This window comes from Somniosus microcephalus, chromosome 27 (genome assembly GCF_052327205.1).
Source record: "Somniosus microcephalus isolate GS21.2 chromosome 27, FLI_Smic_1.0, whole genome shotgun sequence".
NCBI classification, from domain to species: Eukaryota; Metazoa; Chordata; class Chondrichthyes; order Squaliformes; family Somniosidae; genus Somniosus; species Somniosus microcephalus.
In genome coordinates, this window is record NC_141013.1 from 22040055 (window position 1) to 22057121 (window position 17067).

The window sequence follows — 17067 nt, forward strand, 5'->3', positions numbered from 1 at the left end:
CTCTCTCTCACACACACACACACACACACACACACACACACATACTTTCTGGAATATCGTCTTGTTACAGGACTGGATAAAATGTTATTGATTCCACTAGCCATTCAATGATTTACCTGCACCACTTAACAGGTTCACTTCAATTCAGGTGTCAGCGGTGGTTCACTGGGCAGCACTCTCACCTCCGAGTCAGAAGGTTGTGGGTTCAAGTCCCACTCCAGAGGCTTGAGCACAAAAATCTAAGCTGACACTGGAGTGCTGCACAGTCGGAGGTGCTGTCTTTCAGGTGAGATGTTAAACCGAGGCCCCGTTAGCCCTCTCCGGTGGACGCACGAGATTCCATGGCACTAAGAGCAGAGTAGAGGAGTTCTTCCCCATGTCCTGGCCAATTTTTATCCCTCAACTAACATCCCTAAAACAGATTACAGGAAACTTTGGTTTATCCGGAGGTTAACTGTCCGGAATGCTCGAGCCACCGGCAAAAATCAGGAGCCGTTTCGTTAGGTTTTTTTTCTTTTTGTTGCTTTTTTTTCACCAGTCAGGCTCTGCAAGGTCTCGCTGAAGCTGTTGCTAAGCTACAGAGACGCTTGCAAGGTACGGCCGACTGTTTAGAAGCTGTACAGGGTTTGTTGCCAGATACGGAGCTCAAAATCTCCGTATGTTTCAACATTAGCGCTGGTTTGTCCAGCAGTTTTGATGGGACGGCAACAGCTCAGTCCCATCGGTGCCGGATAGCACAAAGTTTCCTGTATCTGGTTATTATCACATCACTGTTTGTGGAACCTTGCTGTGCTCAAATTGGCTACCGCATTTCCTACATTACAACAGTGACAACTCTTCAAAAGTATTTAATTGGCTGCAAAGTGCTTTAAGACATCCTGAGGTCGTGGAAGGTGCAAGTCTTTTCTTTCATACTTCACTGAGGAATTGGGAAAATTCTCACGGAAGACTATAATCTAATTGGAAAGTTGACACATACCATATTAGCTACAGAGTGTACAATGAGAAGTAAGCCCTGTTTAAATGTTGCCTTTATGAATGATAATATTGAGTTATAATTAGGAGTTGATGAGCATGACAAAATATGTAACTGGGACAGGAACTATTAATTTTGCAAAATCAATTGTATAAAATGAGGATGGAGAGACATTTCCATATTTCATTTCTGTTCTCAATTAAAATGCATAGACTGAAGAGGGGAAAACAGCACCAAGGAACTTGTTGAATACATGGAAATATCCTACTCTACGGGGTTTATAGCAAAAGTTTATTTCTTAACCTTTCATTGATGCAATCTTTATACTGCATTTATGTCGACTGAAATGCAGCTTTTTTTTCCTCCTCAAAATGATGTAGTGGTTGCTCCTGCTGACTAGAATAGTCATCCCATATGTTGCAGGATAAATTAGGGCAGGTGACCAAAAGCTTGGTCAAAGAGGTAGGTTTTAAGGAACGTCTTAAAGGAGGATAGAGAGGTAGCAAGGTGGAGAGGTTTAGGCAGGGAATTCCAGAGCTTAGGGCCTCGGCAACAGAAGGCACAGCCACCAATGGTTGAGCGATTATAAATCAGGGATGCTCAAGAGGGCAGAATTAGTGAACCAGCTGTTAGTCACCAGGCGGAAATTTCCTTTACTGTTGACTGAGAGTCAGATCACTAACATACTTCTAAACAAGCTGCAGATTAAAGCACTGATGGGGAAAGAATGAAAGAACTTGCATTTATATAGCATCTGTCACGTCTTTGCGATGTCCCAAAGTGCTTTACAGCCAATGAAATACTTGTGAAGTGTAGTCACTATTGTAATGTAGGAAACGCGGCAGCCAGTTTGCGCACAGCAAGGTGCCACACACCGCAATGAGATAATGACCAGATAATTTTCCTTAGTGATGTTGGTTGAGGGATAAAATATTGGTTAGGACACTAGGAAGAATTCCCCTGCTCTTCTTCGAAATAGTGTCACGGGGCCTCAGTTTAATGTCTCATCTGAAAGTCGGCACCTCCGAGAGTGCAGCACTATATTGTACATAAGTTTCTGGAGTAAGACTTGAATCTTCTGACTCAGCAGTGAGAGTGCTGTCAACTGCACCACAGCTAACACCGGAGTCAATTAGACACCTAATTGATCTCTCCAAAGCTTTAAGCTAAATGGAACTGATCCATTTTGAACTATACTCTTTACTGTGTTAAACATTGATTTAGGAAGTGGGATTATAGAGGAGCTTTCTGTAGAATTGTGTAGTCTGGAGTTTTCTGTCAGTAATTTTAATCTTTCGAGGACAATGGTATTCTGGTACTAAAATAAAAAATCACTAGCAGCTGGTTTAGGAGTCTCTTCAGTGAACATGCCACATGAGGTATAGTACAGTTCTTTATCTGTGTATTAAAACTTTTTACGGATATTAAAAATCGCTTAATTTGAAAGCAACAAAATTGATTCAATGCTTGGAAGAATTTAATATAGGAAGATAGAACTTATCTCTATATAATGCCTTTCACATCCTCAGGATATCCCAAATCCTGTAATTCTGAATAAATAGGTAACTTTTTTTTTTAGAAGTATGAATTCTTTGCAACATTTTTACCTGATTTATTCAAACATTGAAATCCATACAAGTGTTCCTGCTTCTGTTTTGTGCAAGATAAAAACGCTACTTTTCTCTGACTTGCTCTAACAGAGAAACCAACTTAAAAGTTCGACAAGCGCTGACAGTAACTTCAGAACTTGGTGCAGATATGTGTAGATTGGCTGAATTTGATGGTGAGTCTAACTTATTCTGTTGAATTGACTATATAAGGGGTAAGCTCAGCTGGGAACTGTGCTCGAAGCGGATTGGGTTCCAACACTGGGAGCACAGAATTCACCCTATGAAGCAAGTCCGAAGAATAATGGTGGATCGGGACCAGAAATTGCATTAAGTCAAGTTCAATCAATTACATTGCACGAAGAATGAACAACATTTTCTAGGCTCTGTTTCAGCACATCAAGTTAACATCACAGTTTTCTCCATGTTTACACTTGCCACTTTGCACAGCTATGCACTTAAGTCATTAAATCATCATCGGCATCATTATGCTCCCACACAAAATCTGCCAAATGTGGACGTGTAGGCTTTGAAGTAATGTGAGGCGCCATGCAGTGAAATTGTGCTGTAAATGAACAGGGGAAGGTCATGTAAAAGATAGAGTCTTGTTAATCTCCTTCATTGCAAGGCCTTATTTATACTTAAAACTTACAATACAGAGCACAATGTAATGGATTGCAAAATTCAAGGATATTTAGGTATGCACATGCAAAACAATGCACTTGCTGATTTACACTGAGACTAGGGCCCGAAATGAAATGGGTTTCGTAGTCTCGTCCGATTCAAGGTGGGTTTTAGTCATTGGCCGAAAGCTACCTATTATTTAGCATAAATTGCTGTTCTACTGTTCAAGGATGGCTGGTCTGGGAAATTGATACAGTCACAATGGTGTTCTAGGGGTGGTATCCTGAGATTAGGATTGAGACATTGGCCTGGAATTTGCGGTGGGTAGTAACAGCGAACAAACAGTGTTCACCATTATTACCCCTCTGAAATTGACTGCAACTTCAGGATGTAGCGCAGGCGCATCTAAACGCGGAAATCCTGAAGTTGCGGTCAGCCATTCACTTCTCCGACACTGGCTGCACTGTGGACCCCCCACTCCTGCCTCCACCACAGCCGACAATCAGTGTAATCGGGGAAATCAGTGAAAGTGACGAAATCTTGGGTTTCCCGCAGTAATATCGCTGTTAAATAACCCATTAAATGTTAAGCCTTGTTGGAATAGGTGTAATTGGGGTTTTAACAATGTATTGACTACTAAACAAACACTATGGCCCTGAAAAACTAATTGTTATATTTATGAAGTATCAAATTTCTCCATTATGAAAAAAATTACAATTTTGAAAACCCCAACCTTTGTTTCACTTTCTCTAACATTTTTTTAAAAAGTCTGGATAAAAGCAGCTTCTCATTTCCTGGCTCCCTGTCTCTGAGAATTCTGCAATGTGATTGGCTGCTTAGACAGCTTGTTGACGTCACAGCAGCATCGCACTAGGAATCCCCATTACAGAGCACTGAAATCACTTGAATGTCGATGAAGGCAAACTTCCCGCCACAGAGTTCGCGAGATCTCTATGGGCAGCTTTCTTCGGGGCCAGCGGCAAACGTCTGTGCTGGGACAGCGGCAAACGTCTGTGCGTGGCCGCTGATCACAGATTCTGGGCCATTGTGTTGCTTTACTCTGAATTTATCTATGCTGTACTTAGCAAGGTTCTCCATACCTTAACAGTGAAATCAGTCACTTTGAGCACAGAAATTCAGCAAGAACACTTAGAAGTACCCTAGTTAATATGGATTTACAGGAAACTTTCGTTTAACCGGAGGTTAAATGTCCGGAAAGCTCTATCTACCGGCAAAATTCAGGAGCCGTTTCCTATAAGTTTTTTTACTTCTCGTTGCTTTTTTTTTTCCAGTCAGGCTCTGCAAGGTCTAGCTGAAGCTGTTGCTTAGCTACAGAGACGCTTTTAAGCTGCGCCCGACTGTTTTGAAGCTGTTGCTAAGCAACAGGGTTTGTTGATTCACACGGAGCTCAAAAGCTCCGTATGTTTTAACATTAGCGCTGGTTTCTATGGCAGTTTTGATGGTACGGCACCAGCTCGGTCCCGTCAGTGCCGGATACCAGAAAGTTTCCTGTAGATACAATATTGTTCAGAATTTGCAAATCGGTATTGCTTTTTATATTGAGCAAAGAAGATCGATAAGGCACTGCTTTACTCAAAGGAAAATGATGAATTGCTATTAAGCAGGTAAAACCAGGGCTTTCTCCCACAGATATATGGAAAAGGTCTTAGTTAACAGACAACAAATCTGGAACTTTAAACACTGCATAAAAGGTTCTACCCACTAAAGTAAATCCTCTGTCTACCACATCTACAAATTCACATCAGGTGCCTGTTTGCAAAGGATCCTCTTTTAATTTCTTTGGCACAAGCACAGGGCTTAAAGCAAATCTATAGTTAACATGAGGCACCAATTCCCTTTGCTGCATCAATGGTATTGTCAGTTTAATTTAATGGTTTTCAAACCTTTCTGTGACGGGGGTCCCTTGCAAATATTGACTCCCAATGACTCCTTGTCCTAACTGCCAGAAGACCACGTGAGCCACCTAACGGAAACTGTCGACACTGCAGAAAATATTTTAGTGTACAGTAAAAGAAATAACTTGCGAGTAAGTCAGCAAATGCAGAGAAGTGTAGGAACTAGATTGAATACCGTATTCTAAAGACGCTGTGCTCACAGCATGCAATTGGATTAAATCTGATGGTCTCGTGGACCTCCTGGGAATTCTCTCGTGGACTCCCTGTGATCCCAGTTTTTGAAAAATGATGGCTTCATTCAGTCTCTAGCTATATAAGCTTCAAAAACCCGCCTAAATTCAAATGGAAAATCTGCACACTATAGAGACTACCCCATCACATTAGCATGTGGTATAATAATGGTGTGAATATTTCTAGTTCAGTAATGCAGAGATAGTGGTTGAATATAACCAAGCTAATAGCAGTCCAGTTATTGTGTATCATCTTGCCAGACTTGCATTGGCAACATAGCCACAAGTGGAGCTCCAGTAACCGATCACTGTGGTTTTGACCCAAGATGTATAGTTTCCCACAGTATTGTTAACTATTACAATCACTTCTCATGGTTCTGGTACTGTATTGACAAGTTTCAGTACTGGATTATTCTTTATAACCTAACTCTGAAATTTATGCCAGTGTAATAATTTCTGTGCTTCAGATTTGTAAAAGTGCAAGTCAGCATGCGGCAGGCTAGACTGTCTCCAATCAGAAACAAGCATCTTGAGCCAATGCGCATTTAATTTTACAGCATTCTTATTTCTGTCACGATTTGGTTTGGGTTAACTTGAAAACCCAGTAAAATGTCATTGTGGAAGTATGGAATTCAAAGTGACTTCGCCACTTTGCAAATTAGTCCCTTAAATCAAGAAGAAACCACCACCATGAAGTGCGGAAACTGGGTGGGACAGACTCTCGCGTTCCCTCTTAACACCAGGACACAGAAACAATAGCACTAGCTGGAAAGTCTAACTATTTCAGGCAAATGGAACAGTTCTGAATCCAATAGGGAGAAGTTGATTGTGAATTGACATTAATGGTACATTTATATTCCAAGTTTAGTGCCTGTCCAAAATACAGATTCTGCCCTCCTTGGGCACTGAAAAATTTAAAATTTCTGATTTTTGGGAGACAACTCTGTGCACATGTTTATCCAGGCATGTGCGGAGCTCTCGCCTATGACCTCCTCCTGCTCCTAATTCTTATGTTCTTATGCAAGACAGTTAAAGTTTCAGTCAGACGGGAGCCAGGCCAGGTTCTGCCTGACTGGAATATGAACTGCAGCTGTTGGCTGGTAGCTGCAGTGTGAATGTACCCCAACACAACCAGCACCAGAACCCCAGCATTATATTAGCACTTGAAATCACTCCCAGGTATCTATTGTAACGTTTTATTTTGGTTTGGACATGACCGGTTTAATTGAATTTTCCGTTTGTTTTTCGATGAGGAGCATTTGTCATGGTGTAAGTGTTGTCCATGTTCTTGATGAATCATGATGGTCCCACAATTCTATTGATGATTTGTAACACCACTATCTCGATGGGTTTAGGTTGCGTGAGTAAAATTTAACTTGTGTAATGCTTCTTTACAACAATGTACTTTGGATCTCACTTTTCCTTTTGCTCAGCCCTGCGTCCCCTCCCCCCATCCGAAGGCTGAAGATAAGAACATAAGAAATAGGAGCAGGAGTCGGCCATACGGCCCTTCAAGCCTGCTCCGCCATTCAATAAGATCATGGCTGATCTTTGACCTTGACTCCACTTTTCCGCATTATCCCTATAGAATGCGATTTAACCGCAAGTAGTGCTGTAACTGAGGATTAGGCGATCAATATAGTACCTCAATGGCTCTGTGAAACAGACTACAGGTAGACTATCCTTTATCCGAAAACCTCGGGACCAGCCGAGTTTCGGATAAAGGAGAATTTCGGATTTCGGAAGGTGGGTCGGCGGGGGTCCGCGGGGGGGGTCGGCGGGGGGTCGTGCGCACGACTTACGCTGACGCTCAGCGTAAGTCAGTCGGGGTCGGCGGGGGTCGGGGCCGGCAGGGTACGCGGGGGGGGGTCGGCGGTTGTCGGGGCTGGCGGGGTCCGCGGGGGGGTCGGCGGTTGTTGGGGCTGGCGGGGTCGGCGGTTGTCGGGGCTGGCGGGGTCCGCGGGGGGGTCGGCGGTTGTCGGGGCTGGCAGGGCCGGCGGGGTCCGCGGGGGGGTCGGCGGTTGTCGGGGCTGGCGGGGTCGGCGGTTGTCGGGGCTGGCGGGGTCGGCGGTTGTCTGGGTCGGCGGGGGGTCGTGTGCACGACTTACCCTTTATCCGAACTTCCGCAACCGGAACCCTCTAAAAACCTTCGGTTTTTAGAGGGTTTCGGTTTTCGGAAGTCCGGATAAAGGGTAGTCTACCTGTATTTGTCATTTTGATCAAGGCTGAGGGAATCGATGTATTGTACCTTGTATTTTGTTCTCTGAACAAAAAGGAGGCGTAAGGCCTGCTTTTAACAAGGTAAGAGGTGAATTAAATAAAATTTTAACATTTTTTCCACAGGTTTATCATTTTTAAATACTTTAAAGAAAGGTAAGTTTATTTTTAGACCTGTTAAAAACTTTAATTAATTTTTTCAAAAATTTAAATTTTTGTTTAAAATAGTTAATTTATGTAATTTATAGTTATTTTTAAAATGTGATTTAAAAAAAAAAAAATATTTGAAGTTTTATTTGAGTTTTGGGGCCGATCTCTATTCATAGATTTGACAGGTCTTCCTGTCAAATCCATGAATGGAGATTCCCTGCTCCGATTGGCTCCCCATGGCCCACGTGTTCCATGGGGACACTTCGAACTAACTGCGCTGCTGGGATACGTGAGCACTGCATGCCGGCAGCCCAGAATCGGAATCACACGCGGGCCCACAGCACAACGGCAGGCGCGCTATGTAAGTGCAGGTCGGGGGTTTGCGCCTGCGGGAAGCCTCCGACCTGAATTTCTGGCCCGTTATATCTCTGTATCTCCAGACCCCCCTCGTTACCTCCCTGCAGTTCACCTCTGCCAGACCATTTATTAACAGTGGAGTTGTTGGATACTGAAATTGAACTTTTGGAAGCCAGGACTAATATGACTGTGCGAAGGATGGTATTAAGCAGCTCTGTATTAGAACAGATTCTGCCATCTGTAAACGTGATGGTGGAAGTATTGCTAATCTAGTTGAAAACCGTGAAGTTGTTGGCATTTTTAAAAACATGTCAAATAATAAGCTTTAAAGGATGATGTGCCGTCACAGAGCTTATCGCTCTGCTTAGCCTGGCAGCAAGTAGACCAAAACTGTGGGTTGCCATTGGATCATTACTGAGCCAATTTTAAAGGCTGCTGATCTTTTGTTTCTCACGAATGAAGCATTTTACCCACAAAATAAACGATGAACAATTGGGTTGCAATAGTCTATTCCCTGCAGTATTGTTTTTCATGTAAAACGTCACTTCTGTATGCCACTTTTAAAGTCGCTTAATGGGTGGAAATAAAATTTGTAAATTATTGAGGTTTTGCTGCGGGGATATCACCTGGGGAGATGGCTGCCTGTCATAATTTTACACATCAGTTCATACTGTCTGTCTGTGATATCTATAAAAGCAATCCCATTGGAGTCGTTGAATACAATAGGTTTTGTAGCCATGAGAAAGGAAAGAGCTCGTCTAAAATGCCCATTCACTTATGTTGGGTCTTATTATCCCATAACAGCTGGCTTAAACATATTCTTGAACTTAAAGGCTCATTTCCCAGAATATTGAGCTATAAATTCAGCTGGACAGAATCCAAGGCGCTGCCTCTCGCCAGATGCTGCACTGGGGACCCACTGATATCGTTCACATTGTTTGCGACCCACCCCGGATAAAATAATGTTCAATTGCCATTGTTCCAGTTGTTAACACAATATCTTGTGGTGGTGAAGATGAATATAATTCTCAAGTGTGAATTCTAGAGTCAGCATGATCTTCTTTGCCCTGCCATGATGCAATTTAAAATATTAACGGTTGATTTTACTTGAAAATAGTCAAATGCCTAGAGTTGGAGTATAAGCCTCAGCAAGAGAGGGATGTAGGAAAACTGTAATTTACTTTGAGCAGGGTGGAAAATCATTTACAAACAGAGTAATATAAACTGTCAAAATGCTGGTGTATTTGGTTCAGTCTCAATCCAGTCTTGTCCGAGAGATGAAACCTCTGGAGGAGTCTATCACCATTCCATAAACTCTTCAACACACTGGGTCAGCAAGTGATGGATTTACCAGCAGTGATGTTCTGATTTGATTCTTCTTTTTACCTTTGTAACTTATTACGTGCTCAGTGTTCAAATTCACTTGACACAGAGCTGATCAATGAGAAACTTCAATCCCCGTGCTTACAGAATGGTTAGCAAAAATGAATAGCTCCTCATCACGTTCTCCGTACATCGGAAACACTTTGCAACTAATGGATTATTTTAGAAGAGCAGTCACTGTTACAGTGCAGGAAGATATGCACAGAATGGTCCCACAGACAACAAGTGAATGAATGCAGATGGTCCCGAGCTGAAGCAGAGGTAGCACTTGGGCCTGCTTGACCCAGGCAAATGAGGTGCCCTCTCATTGACCCCAGATAATCTGGACGGCGCAATCCTGGCAATACCCACCAGGATCATAGCCCGAGCAATGTCAAGGCCTCTGTTCTTAAGTGTGAAATGCAAACAAATGATTTCGACCAATTTAAAGATGGTGGCTCGTATTTTGCGACCCCTACGAGGTGTATACACGCCCATAGGGGCCGCGCAAGTTCCGGGTTTAGGATTGCGAAGCGCGTGCACTAAAACCCGGAACTTGCGATCTGTCAAGAATCCTCTCGACAGATCCTCCGCATCCCCGGGAGAAGGGTCTCCGCAGGTGGAGAGTTGCGCTATTTGCCCAACTTCCACCCGCTGAATGCCTGTGAAATTCTTAACGCCTGGTAAAAGCAGGCGTAAGGCTTGCTTTTACCAGCATAACAGTTTAAAAAAAAAAATTAAAAAAAATGTTATCACTCATTTAACATTAAAAACCCTGTCCAATAAGGTAAGTTTATTTTTAGCCCCGTTAAAACATACATTTTCCCCCAAAAAAATTAATTTTTCGTTTAAATGGCATTTTAATTATGTAATTTTATAATTTATTTCATGTGTTTGTGTATTTTTTAAGTGATCCCATTCATACTTACGGGGTTTCCGTACGTACGCAACTCCCATAAGTATGAATGGGGCTATCACTTCTTTTATTGGTTGGGCCGGCCCACGTGATCCGTGGGCTTCTGCCCGCGCGGACCCAGAGAGGCCCAGGAGTGTAAGTTTCCGTACATCCCGGGCCACCAGGTAAATTCGTAGATTTTTTACAGGTCGGAGGCATCCGCTCGTGGGAAGCCTCCGGTCGCAAGTTTTGGGCTGTTATATTCGGGGTCATTAAAATGCACAATTTTTCAGTTCATTTGTGATTTGCCTTTCTTTTAATATTTGTAAAACTTTAGGATTGTTTGCTGCTTTGCACAGTTTTTATCCTAGTCGATGGTCTGCCAATTATATTTTTTAATCTGCAAAAATACAGGCAGACTGAGTGCAGATTGCCACAAATGAACGTGATGGTCCGCAGGGTATGAAATATTTTTAGTTCTTCTCTTGACTATTGACCCTAAACCTGGTTACCATTGCAATTACCTGGGTCACTGGCTTTGGATGGCTCAGATTTGTATTGGAACTGATCCCAACAAAATAATTAGGATTTGACAAACTAGTTCAGCAAGTAAAAATTGCTTTGTTGCTACAGCCCTTTAACTTGCTTCAGCAGCACATTCAAATTCTGTCTCAGCACTTGTGAGCTCGCACTGGGTGACCAGGATATTGTCTTGCATATTTAATTAACCCCGAACCGCGGCCTCCGGGTGCGATAAATTATGTAGGGGTCGTACTGCCCACCATTCCTGTTGAAGATGTGCCCATGTCAGAATTTTTATCCTTTCGAGTGAAGAGATGGTTTGTAAAATGACTCCCAGTGTTAAAATTTCAATATAGTCAGACTGGATAGAATTAACAAGAAGAACAGATAACAGGCAGGCATATTTAGCCCCCATCTCTATAACAGGAGGATAAGTTGTAATTGTGAAGTATTATTTGATTTGACAGTAATTCCTGCACAATGGTAGTTTAATTCAACACGTCAGCATTGTTGGTAGCAAAAAACATCTTATTTTGATTTGTACATTAATAGAAGACATTTAAAGTCCTTTCAGGAGAAGCTCACACTGTGCAATTTAAAAGCAGAAATCAAGTGAATTTACCTTTCATGGATATTGAAAATAATTTTAAAGATGACTGAGAATGTTGCTGAATGAGTAACGCATTGATTTTTAGCAAGTTTCATTTTAACTTGAAAATCCAAAAAGCTAGGAAGCAAAATTTCCTATCTAATGGAAGATGGAAGATTGCCCATTTTTCACCATAATTAATGATCCGTTAACAAAATTGCAGGAACGTGGAGCTTTGAAAAGTTCACTGTCTGAGAAGGAGATTTTGTTAGCAGGCCGTTCAATATGGCTAACACCTACGTTTTATTAAGAGGAATTTCACCCCATATATTCTTTAAGGTTAAATCTAATACCTATTTTCTGATCTTTTTCTAAATTATTTATAGGTTGGCTTGTATGGATACTTAGCTGCAATAAATCAAAGTTGGGATTTTTTGTTTCTGTTACTGACTAAGTTAATGTTCTTTTAAATAGTTTCTATGTATGGTCATTTGCACATCTAAGTGCACATATCAGACTTTTGTTTATTAGACTTTATAAACAGAAAGCGAATTCATTTTTATTTTACATCACTTTTAACTTTCGTTTTCAAGGGAGGCCCAGATCAGCTAATCCCCATTTTAAATACTCCAGTATCTCGTTTGCAAAACATTTGGGTTGCAATTTGGCCCTAACAAAGGGCCAAATATCGTTCTGAATTAAGCTGCTGAAGAGGGAAAAGTAAATGTCCTAATTCAGTTGTTGGTTTTTTTCTGGTTGTACTCGGAAGAAGCTTGGCTTGGAATGATTTTTCTCTTCCATAATGGTAGTGCAAGTGTTGCCAAAAAGGTTACCACAAAGGTGTGAAGTTGGATTTGCCCCTCCGGTTTGCCTCTTCTGCCAGCTAGGACTTGTATTGGTTACCGTAACAATAGCCCTGCCCAACTGTAATGAGGTTTGGCTCATTAATCTCATGGGTTTGACTTGAATTAGGAGTATAGATAGACTGAGAGAAACGATATTGGGAAATATCGGGCAAGTCCCAAATTTCCCATAGTTTAATCCTTTTTTTAATTAACCTGGAAGTTATGGTTAACTGTGCATTTTCATTTTTATCCATAGGGAACACAGTTCTCACCTAGTACATTATTTTGTTCAGAATTCCACAGGCAGGAGAGGAAAGGGTAAACATTGCATGCTTGGAACATTTTCTGGGGTGTGGGCTGGTTAGGTATGACTTTTGTTTATGATGTTTGGTTGCCTTATGGACTCCTGGAGGAATTATCCATAGTCTTTCCTGAAATCAGCTACAGAGTTCTCCCTCTTTTTTGCTTCCCCAAGGGTTGGGGGAGGAGGGAGGCTAGTGCACAAGATTGCATCTTCTAGATGACAGAGAAAGCGTTGATGTGACTGACTGCCTCTTCTTGCTCTTCTGTTTGTATACGTGAAGTTTTTTTAGCTGGCATTTTACAGGACTGATGCAGGACGTTGAAGTGTAGCTGTAACATCCACCACCTTAAACATTCACTCCCTCCACCTCCGGCGTACCGTGGCTGCAGTGTGTACCATCTACCAGATGCACTGCAGCAACTCGCCAAGGCTTCTTCAGCAGCACCTCCCAAACCCGCGACCTCTTCCACCTAGAAGGACAAGGGCAGCAGGAGCATGGGAACACCACCACCTCCAAGTTCCCCTCCAAGTCATACACCATCCTGACTTAGAAGTATATCGCCGTTCCTTCATTGTCGCTGGGTCAAAATCCTGGAACTCCCTACCCAACAGCACTGTGGGAGTACCTTCACCATATGGACTGCAGCAGTTCAAGAAGGCGGCTCATCACCACCTTCTCAAGGGCAACTAGGGATGGGTAATAAATGCTGGCCTTGCCAGCGACGCCCACATCCCATAAACTAATTTTTTTTTAAACAGTCTTCTGTTCCTAGCATAAACATGGGCAGAATTACGTAGAGGCCTGGCAACAGAGTACATCTCTGATCTCGACACTGCCATCGACCAGGTCTTCCTCATCCAGCAACTAGCCTGTGCTACTTTGGACTGTGAGGAGTCCAGAGGCAAAAGATGGGTTTTAACTGTAGTGTGTTAAAATGGGCTGCAATAGGCTATCACTGGGTGAACATAAACTTGGTAGAACACAGACAGTGATGAGCAAGACTCAGTTTCTCTCAAAATTCTTGCATGAAGATTGAGGACTTTCAGTGAAACTCTCAACACATGTAAGCAACTTTCAGAAAGGTCAAGTGAATGAGATGTACATGATGTACTGACCTAATTGTAATGGCCCTGTGCAATACAATGTTGGGAACAGAAGCAGGTGGCAGGCAGTATAAATGGGGTTCTCCACTTGCTGGTGGAACAGTACACTCACAATGAGAAAGAGCCCTTGAAGACTGTCAAATTCAGAAAAGGGCGAAGGAAAGAGCTGGAAATACATTGTCTGATTACTGAAATCTCTCCAGTCCAAAGGCTTTTGAAAATCGGAATATAGGAATTACAGCCCATGAAGCCCATCCTAAAATCTGAAAAGTATCAAAAGCCACTCTGTCTCTCATAACATAAGAAATAAGAGCAGGAGTAGGCCATACGGCCCCTCAAGCCTGCTCCGCCATTCAATAAGATCATGGCTGATCAGCGACAACTCCACTTTCCCGCCCGATCTCCATATCCCTTGATTCCCCTAGAGTACAAAAATCTATCTATCTCAGCCTTGAATATGCTCAAAGACTCAGCATTCACTGCCCTCTGGGGCAGAGAATTCCAAATATTCACAACCCTCTGAGTGAAGAAATTCCTCCTCATCTCAGTCTTAAATGGCCGGCCCCTTATCCTGAGACTATGCCCCCGAGTTCTAGACACTCCAGCCAGGGGAAACAACCTCTCAGCATCTACCCTGTCAATCCCCTTCAGAATCTTGTATGTTTCAATGAGGTCACCTCTCATTCTTCTAAACTCCAGAGAGTATAGGCCCATTCTACACAAACTCTCATATCCATCAATAAAATATTTTCATGTTTGCAGACAGACCAGAACGTGAACATGTAAAATTGACTCATCTATGTAAGACGAGAACAATCTATTTGCCACAAGAGGGTGTGGACAGAGTTGAATTGGAATTGTGGGCCCTAGTTTTAAATGCACTTAACCACTTACTCATTGGTGTCTCGAAAGTCCGTGTTTGGAATGTCTTTGTTTGGGCACAGTCCTATCGTGGTGAAGATGGATGATCTTGTTCCCACCCAGTTTGTGGACGTCCCAAACAAAGGATATAGTCAGATAGCAAAATATAGGATATAGTCAGTTGCGTCTGATATAGGAGAGCAACAAGCAGCCATCCAATGTGGAAAAGCACCTCATCTTCCGATTAGGCACTCTGCAGCCTTCTGGACTCAATATCGAGTTCAGCAATTTCAGATCATAAGCTCGGCCCCCATTTCATTTTTTCTTGTAATTGTTCCACTCCTTCCCCCCCCCCCCCCCCCCCACCCCTTCCTTTTGTTTCTCTCTCACACCTGGCAGCTATCTTTTGCCCTGCCAGTACACTTTACACCTAATCTCAGCCTATTACCATCTCGTCTAGCTTCTAATCTCTCTTACTTCTTTTGTTTCTTTTATTCTTTTGTCCGATCGCAGCCCTGCCTTCGATCTAGTTTCTTTTCTTTCCAGTTTTGAAGAAGGGTTCGACCCGAAACGTCAACTCAAATTTCTCTCCACGGATGTTGCCTGACCTGCTGAGTTTTTCCAGCATTTTCTGTTGTTATTTTGGAAAAGTCTCTCGTGTCTCTCCGAAATTGACTTGATCCTCAGCACTCCATCTAGACTGGACATAAGCAAAAGTTCCACCAGTTTATACTAACAGAATTGAGCAAGGATACAGTTTGAAATAAGAACAGAAAATGCTGGAAACTCTCAGCAAGTCGGGCAGCATCTGTGGAGAGAGAAACAGTGTTTCAGGTCAGATGACCTTTCATCAGAATTGGAAAAAGTTAGGGATGAACAGTTTTTAAGCAAGTGCAGAGGGAGGGGGAGGGGAGAAAGAACCAAAGGCAAGGTCTGTGATAGGGTGGAAGGCAAGAGAGATTAAATGACAAAAGGGATGATGGTGCAAGGCAAAAGGGGGTGATAATGGGACAAGTAAAGAAACAAAAGATGGGTCTAAAGGAGGTGTAAATGGCAACAGCAGAACCATTGTCAACACCTGCAGTCTGGAAAAAATAGGAGCAGTGGTTAGGATCTGAAACTGTTGAACTTAGTGAGTCTGGAAGGTTAAAGAAAAGCACCCAATCTTACAGAAAGGATGTGGGTGCACTGGAGAGGGTGCAAAGGAAATTTTACGAGAATGTTGCCAAGACTGGAAAACTTTAGCTATGAGGAAAGATTTGATAGGCTGGGGTTGTTTTCCTTGGAACAGAGGAGGCTGAGGGGAGATTTAATTGAGATGTATATAATTATGAAGGGCTTAGATAGAGTGGAGAGGAAGGACCTATTTCCTTTAGCAGAGGGGTCACGTACCAGGGGGCATAGATTTAAAGTGATTGGCAGAAGAATTAGAGGGGAGATGAAGCAAAAAATTTCTTCACCCAGAGGGTGGTGGGGGTCTGGGATGCTCTGCCCGAAAGGGTGGTAGAGGCAGAAACCCTCATCACATTTTAAAAGTACTTGGAAATGCACTTGAAGAGCCGTAACCTGCAAGGCTACGGACCGAGTGCTGGAAGGTGGGATATGGCCGGTTGCTCTTTTCCAACCGGCACGGACACGATGGCCTCCTTCTGTGTCGTAATTTTTCTGTGAGTCTATGATTCATTAAAATTTGATCACGTATATAGTTTGATTGAGTCAGCACATTTTTTATTTTTCACTTATTTGCTAATTCACCATCTGGCATCAGGAAGCTTGCCAAACCTTGATGGAAGAAATTAATGTATCTTGGGAAATTATAGAGCAAGGGAATAAATTTGCTCGTGGTCTCCAAAAAGATGAAAAACAGTCGGTCTGATCAATTGGAAAAAATGAAGTCCCAATACATTGCGCTGATTTTACTTGTCAAAATTCTACGCTTCACTCCCAAACTGTCTCCTTGTACATTTGTTTCAACGAGTAAAATATTACAACAGTCTTTTCAAATGGCAAATAAAATCCAGTAATTTGTATTTGAATTAACATTCTGGGCCTGTTAAATCAGAGGTACCTGATTATCATAGAATCATCCAGCATAGAAAGAGGCCATTCGGCCCATCATGTCTATGCTGGCTCTTTGAAAGAGCTAACTAATAAGTCCCGCTCCCCTGATCCTTCCCCCATAGCCGTGCAATTTTTTTTTCCTTTTCAAGTATTTATCCAATTCCATTTTGAAAGTTACTATTCAACATCCTTCCAGGCAGTGCATTCCAGATCATTTTAACTTGCTGCGTAAAAAATATTCTCCTAATCGCCCCCCCGGTTCTTTTGCCAATTATCTTAAATTTCTGTCCTCTGGTTACCGACCCTCCTGCCAGTGGAAAGTTTCTCCTTATTCTATCAACACCCCATGTAATTTGGAACACCTCTATTAAATCTGAATCTATTTTCCGAAGGGATAATAATCTATAAAATCTGTATGTTCAGACGGTGGGAATTGTTGTTTTCATC

General features: G+C 42.4%; 1 protein-coding gene across 3 annotated transcripts in view; it reads left to right on the plus strand.

Annotated features, from left to right (window-relative positions):
• The window catches only part of atp8b4 (ATPase phospholipid transporting 8B4), a 286247-nt gene that overhangs the window by 189891 nt on the left and 79289 nt on the right, over window positions 1–17067 (plus strand). For all 3 annotated transcript variants that reach the window (XM_085968674.1, XM_085968673.1, XM_085968675.1), the window contains exon 10: window positions 2677–2759. In XM_085968674.1, the coding sequence (XP_085824800.1) occupies window positions 2677–2759 (83 nt within the window). The remainder of the gene's footprint in view (window positions 1–2676; window positions 2760–17067) is intronic.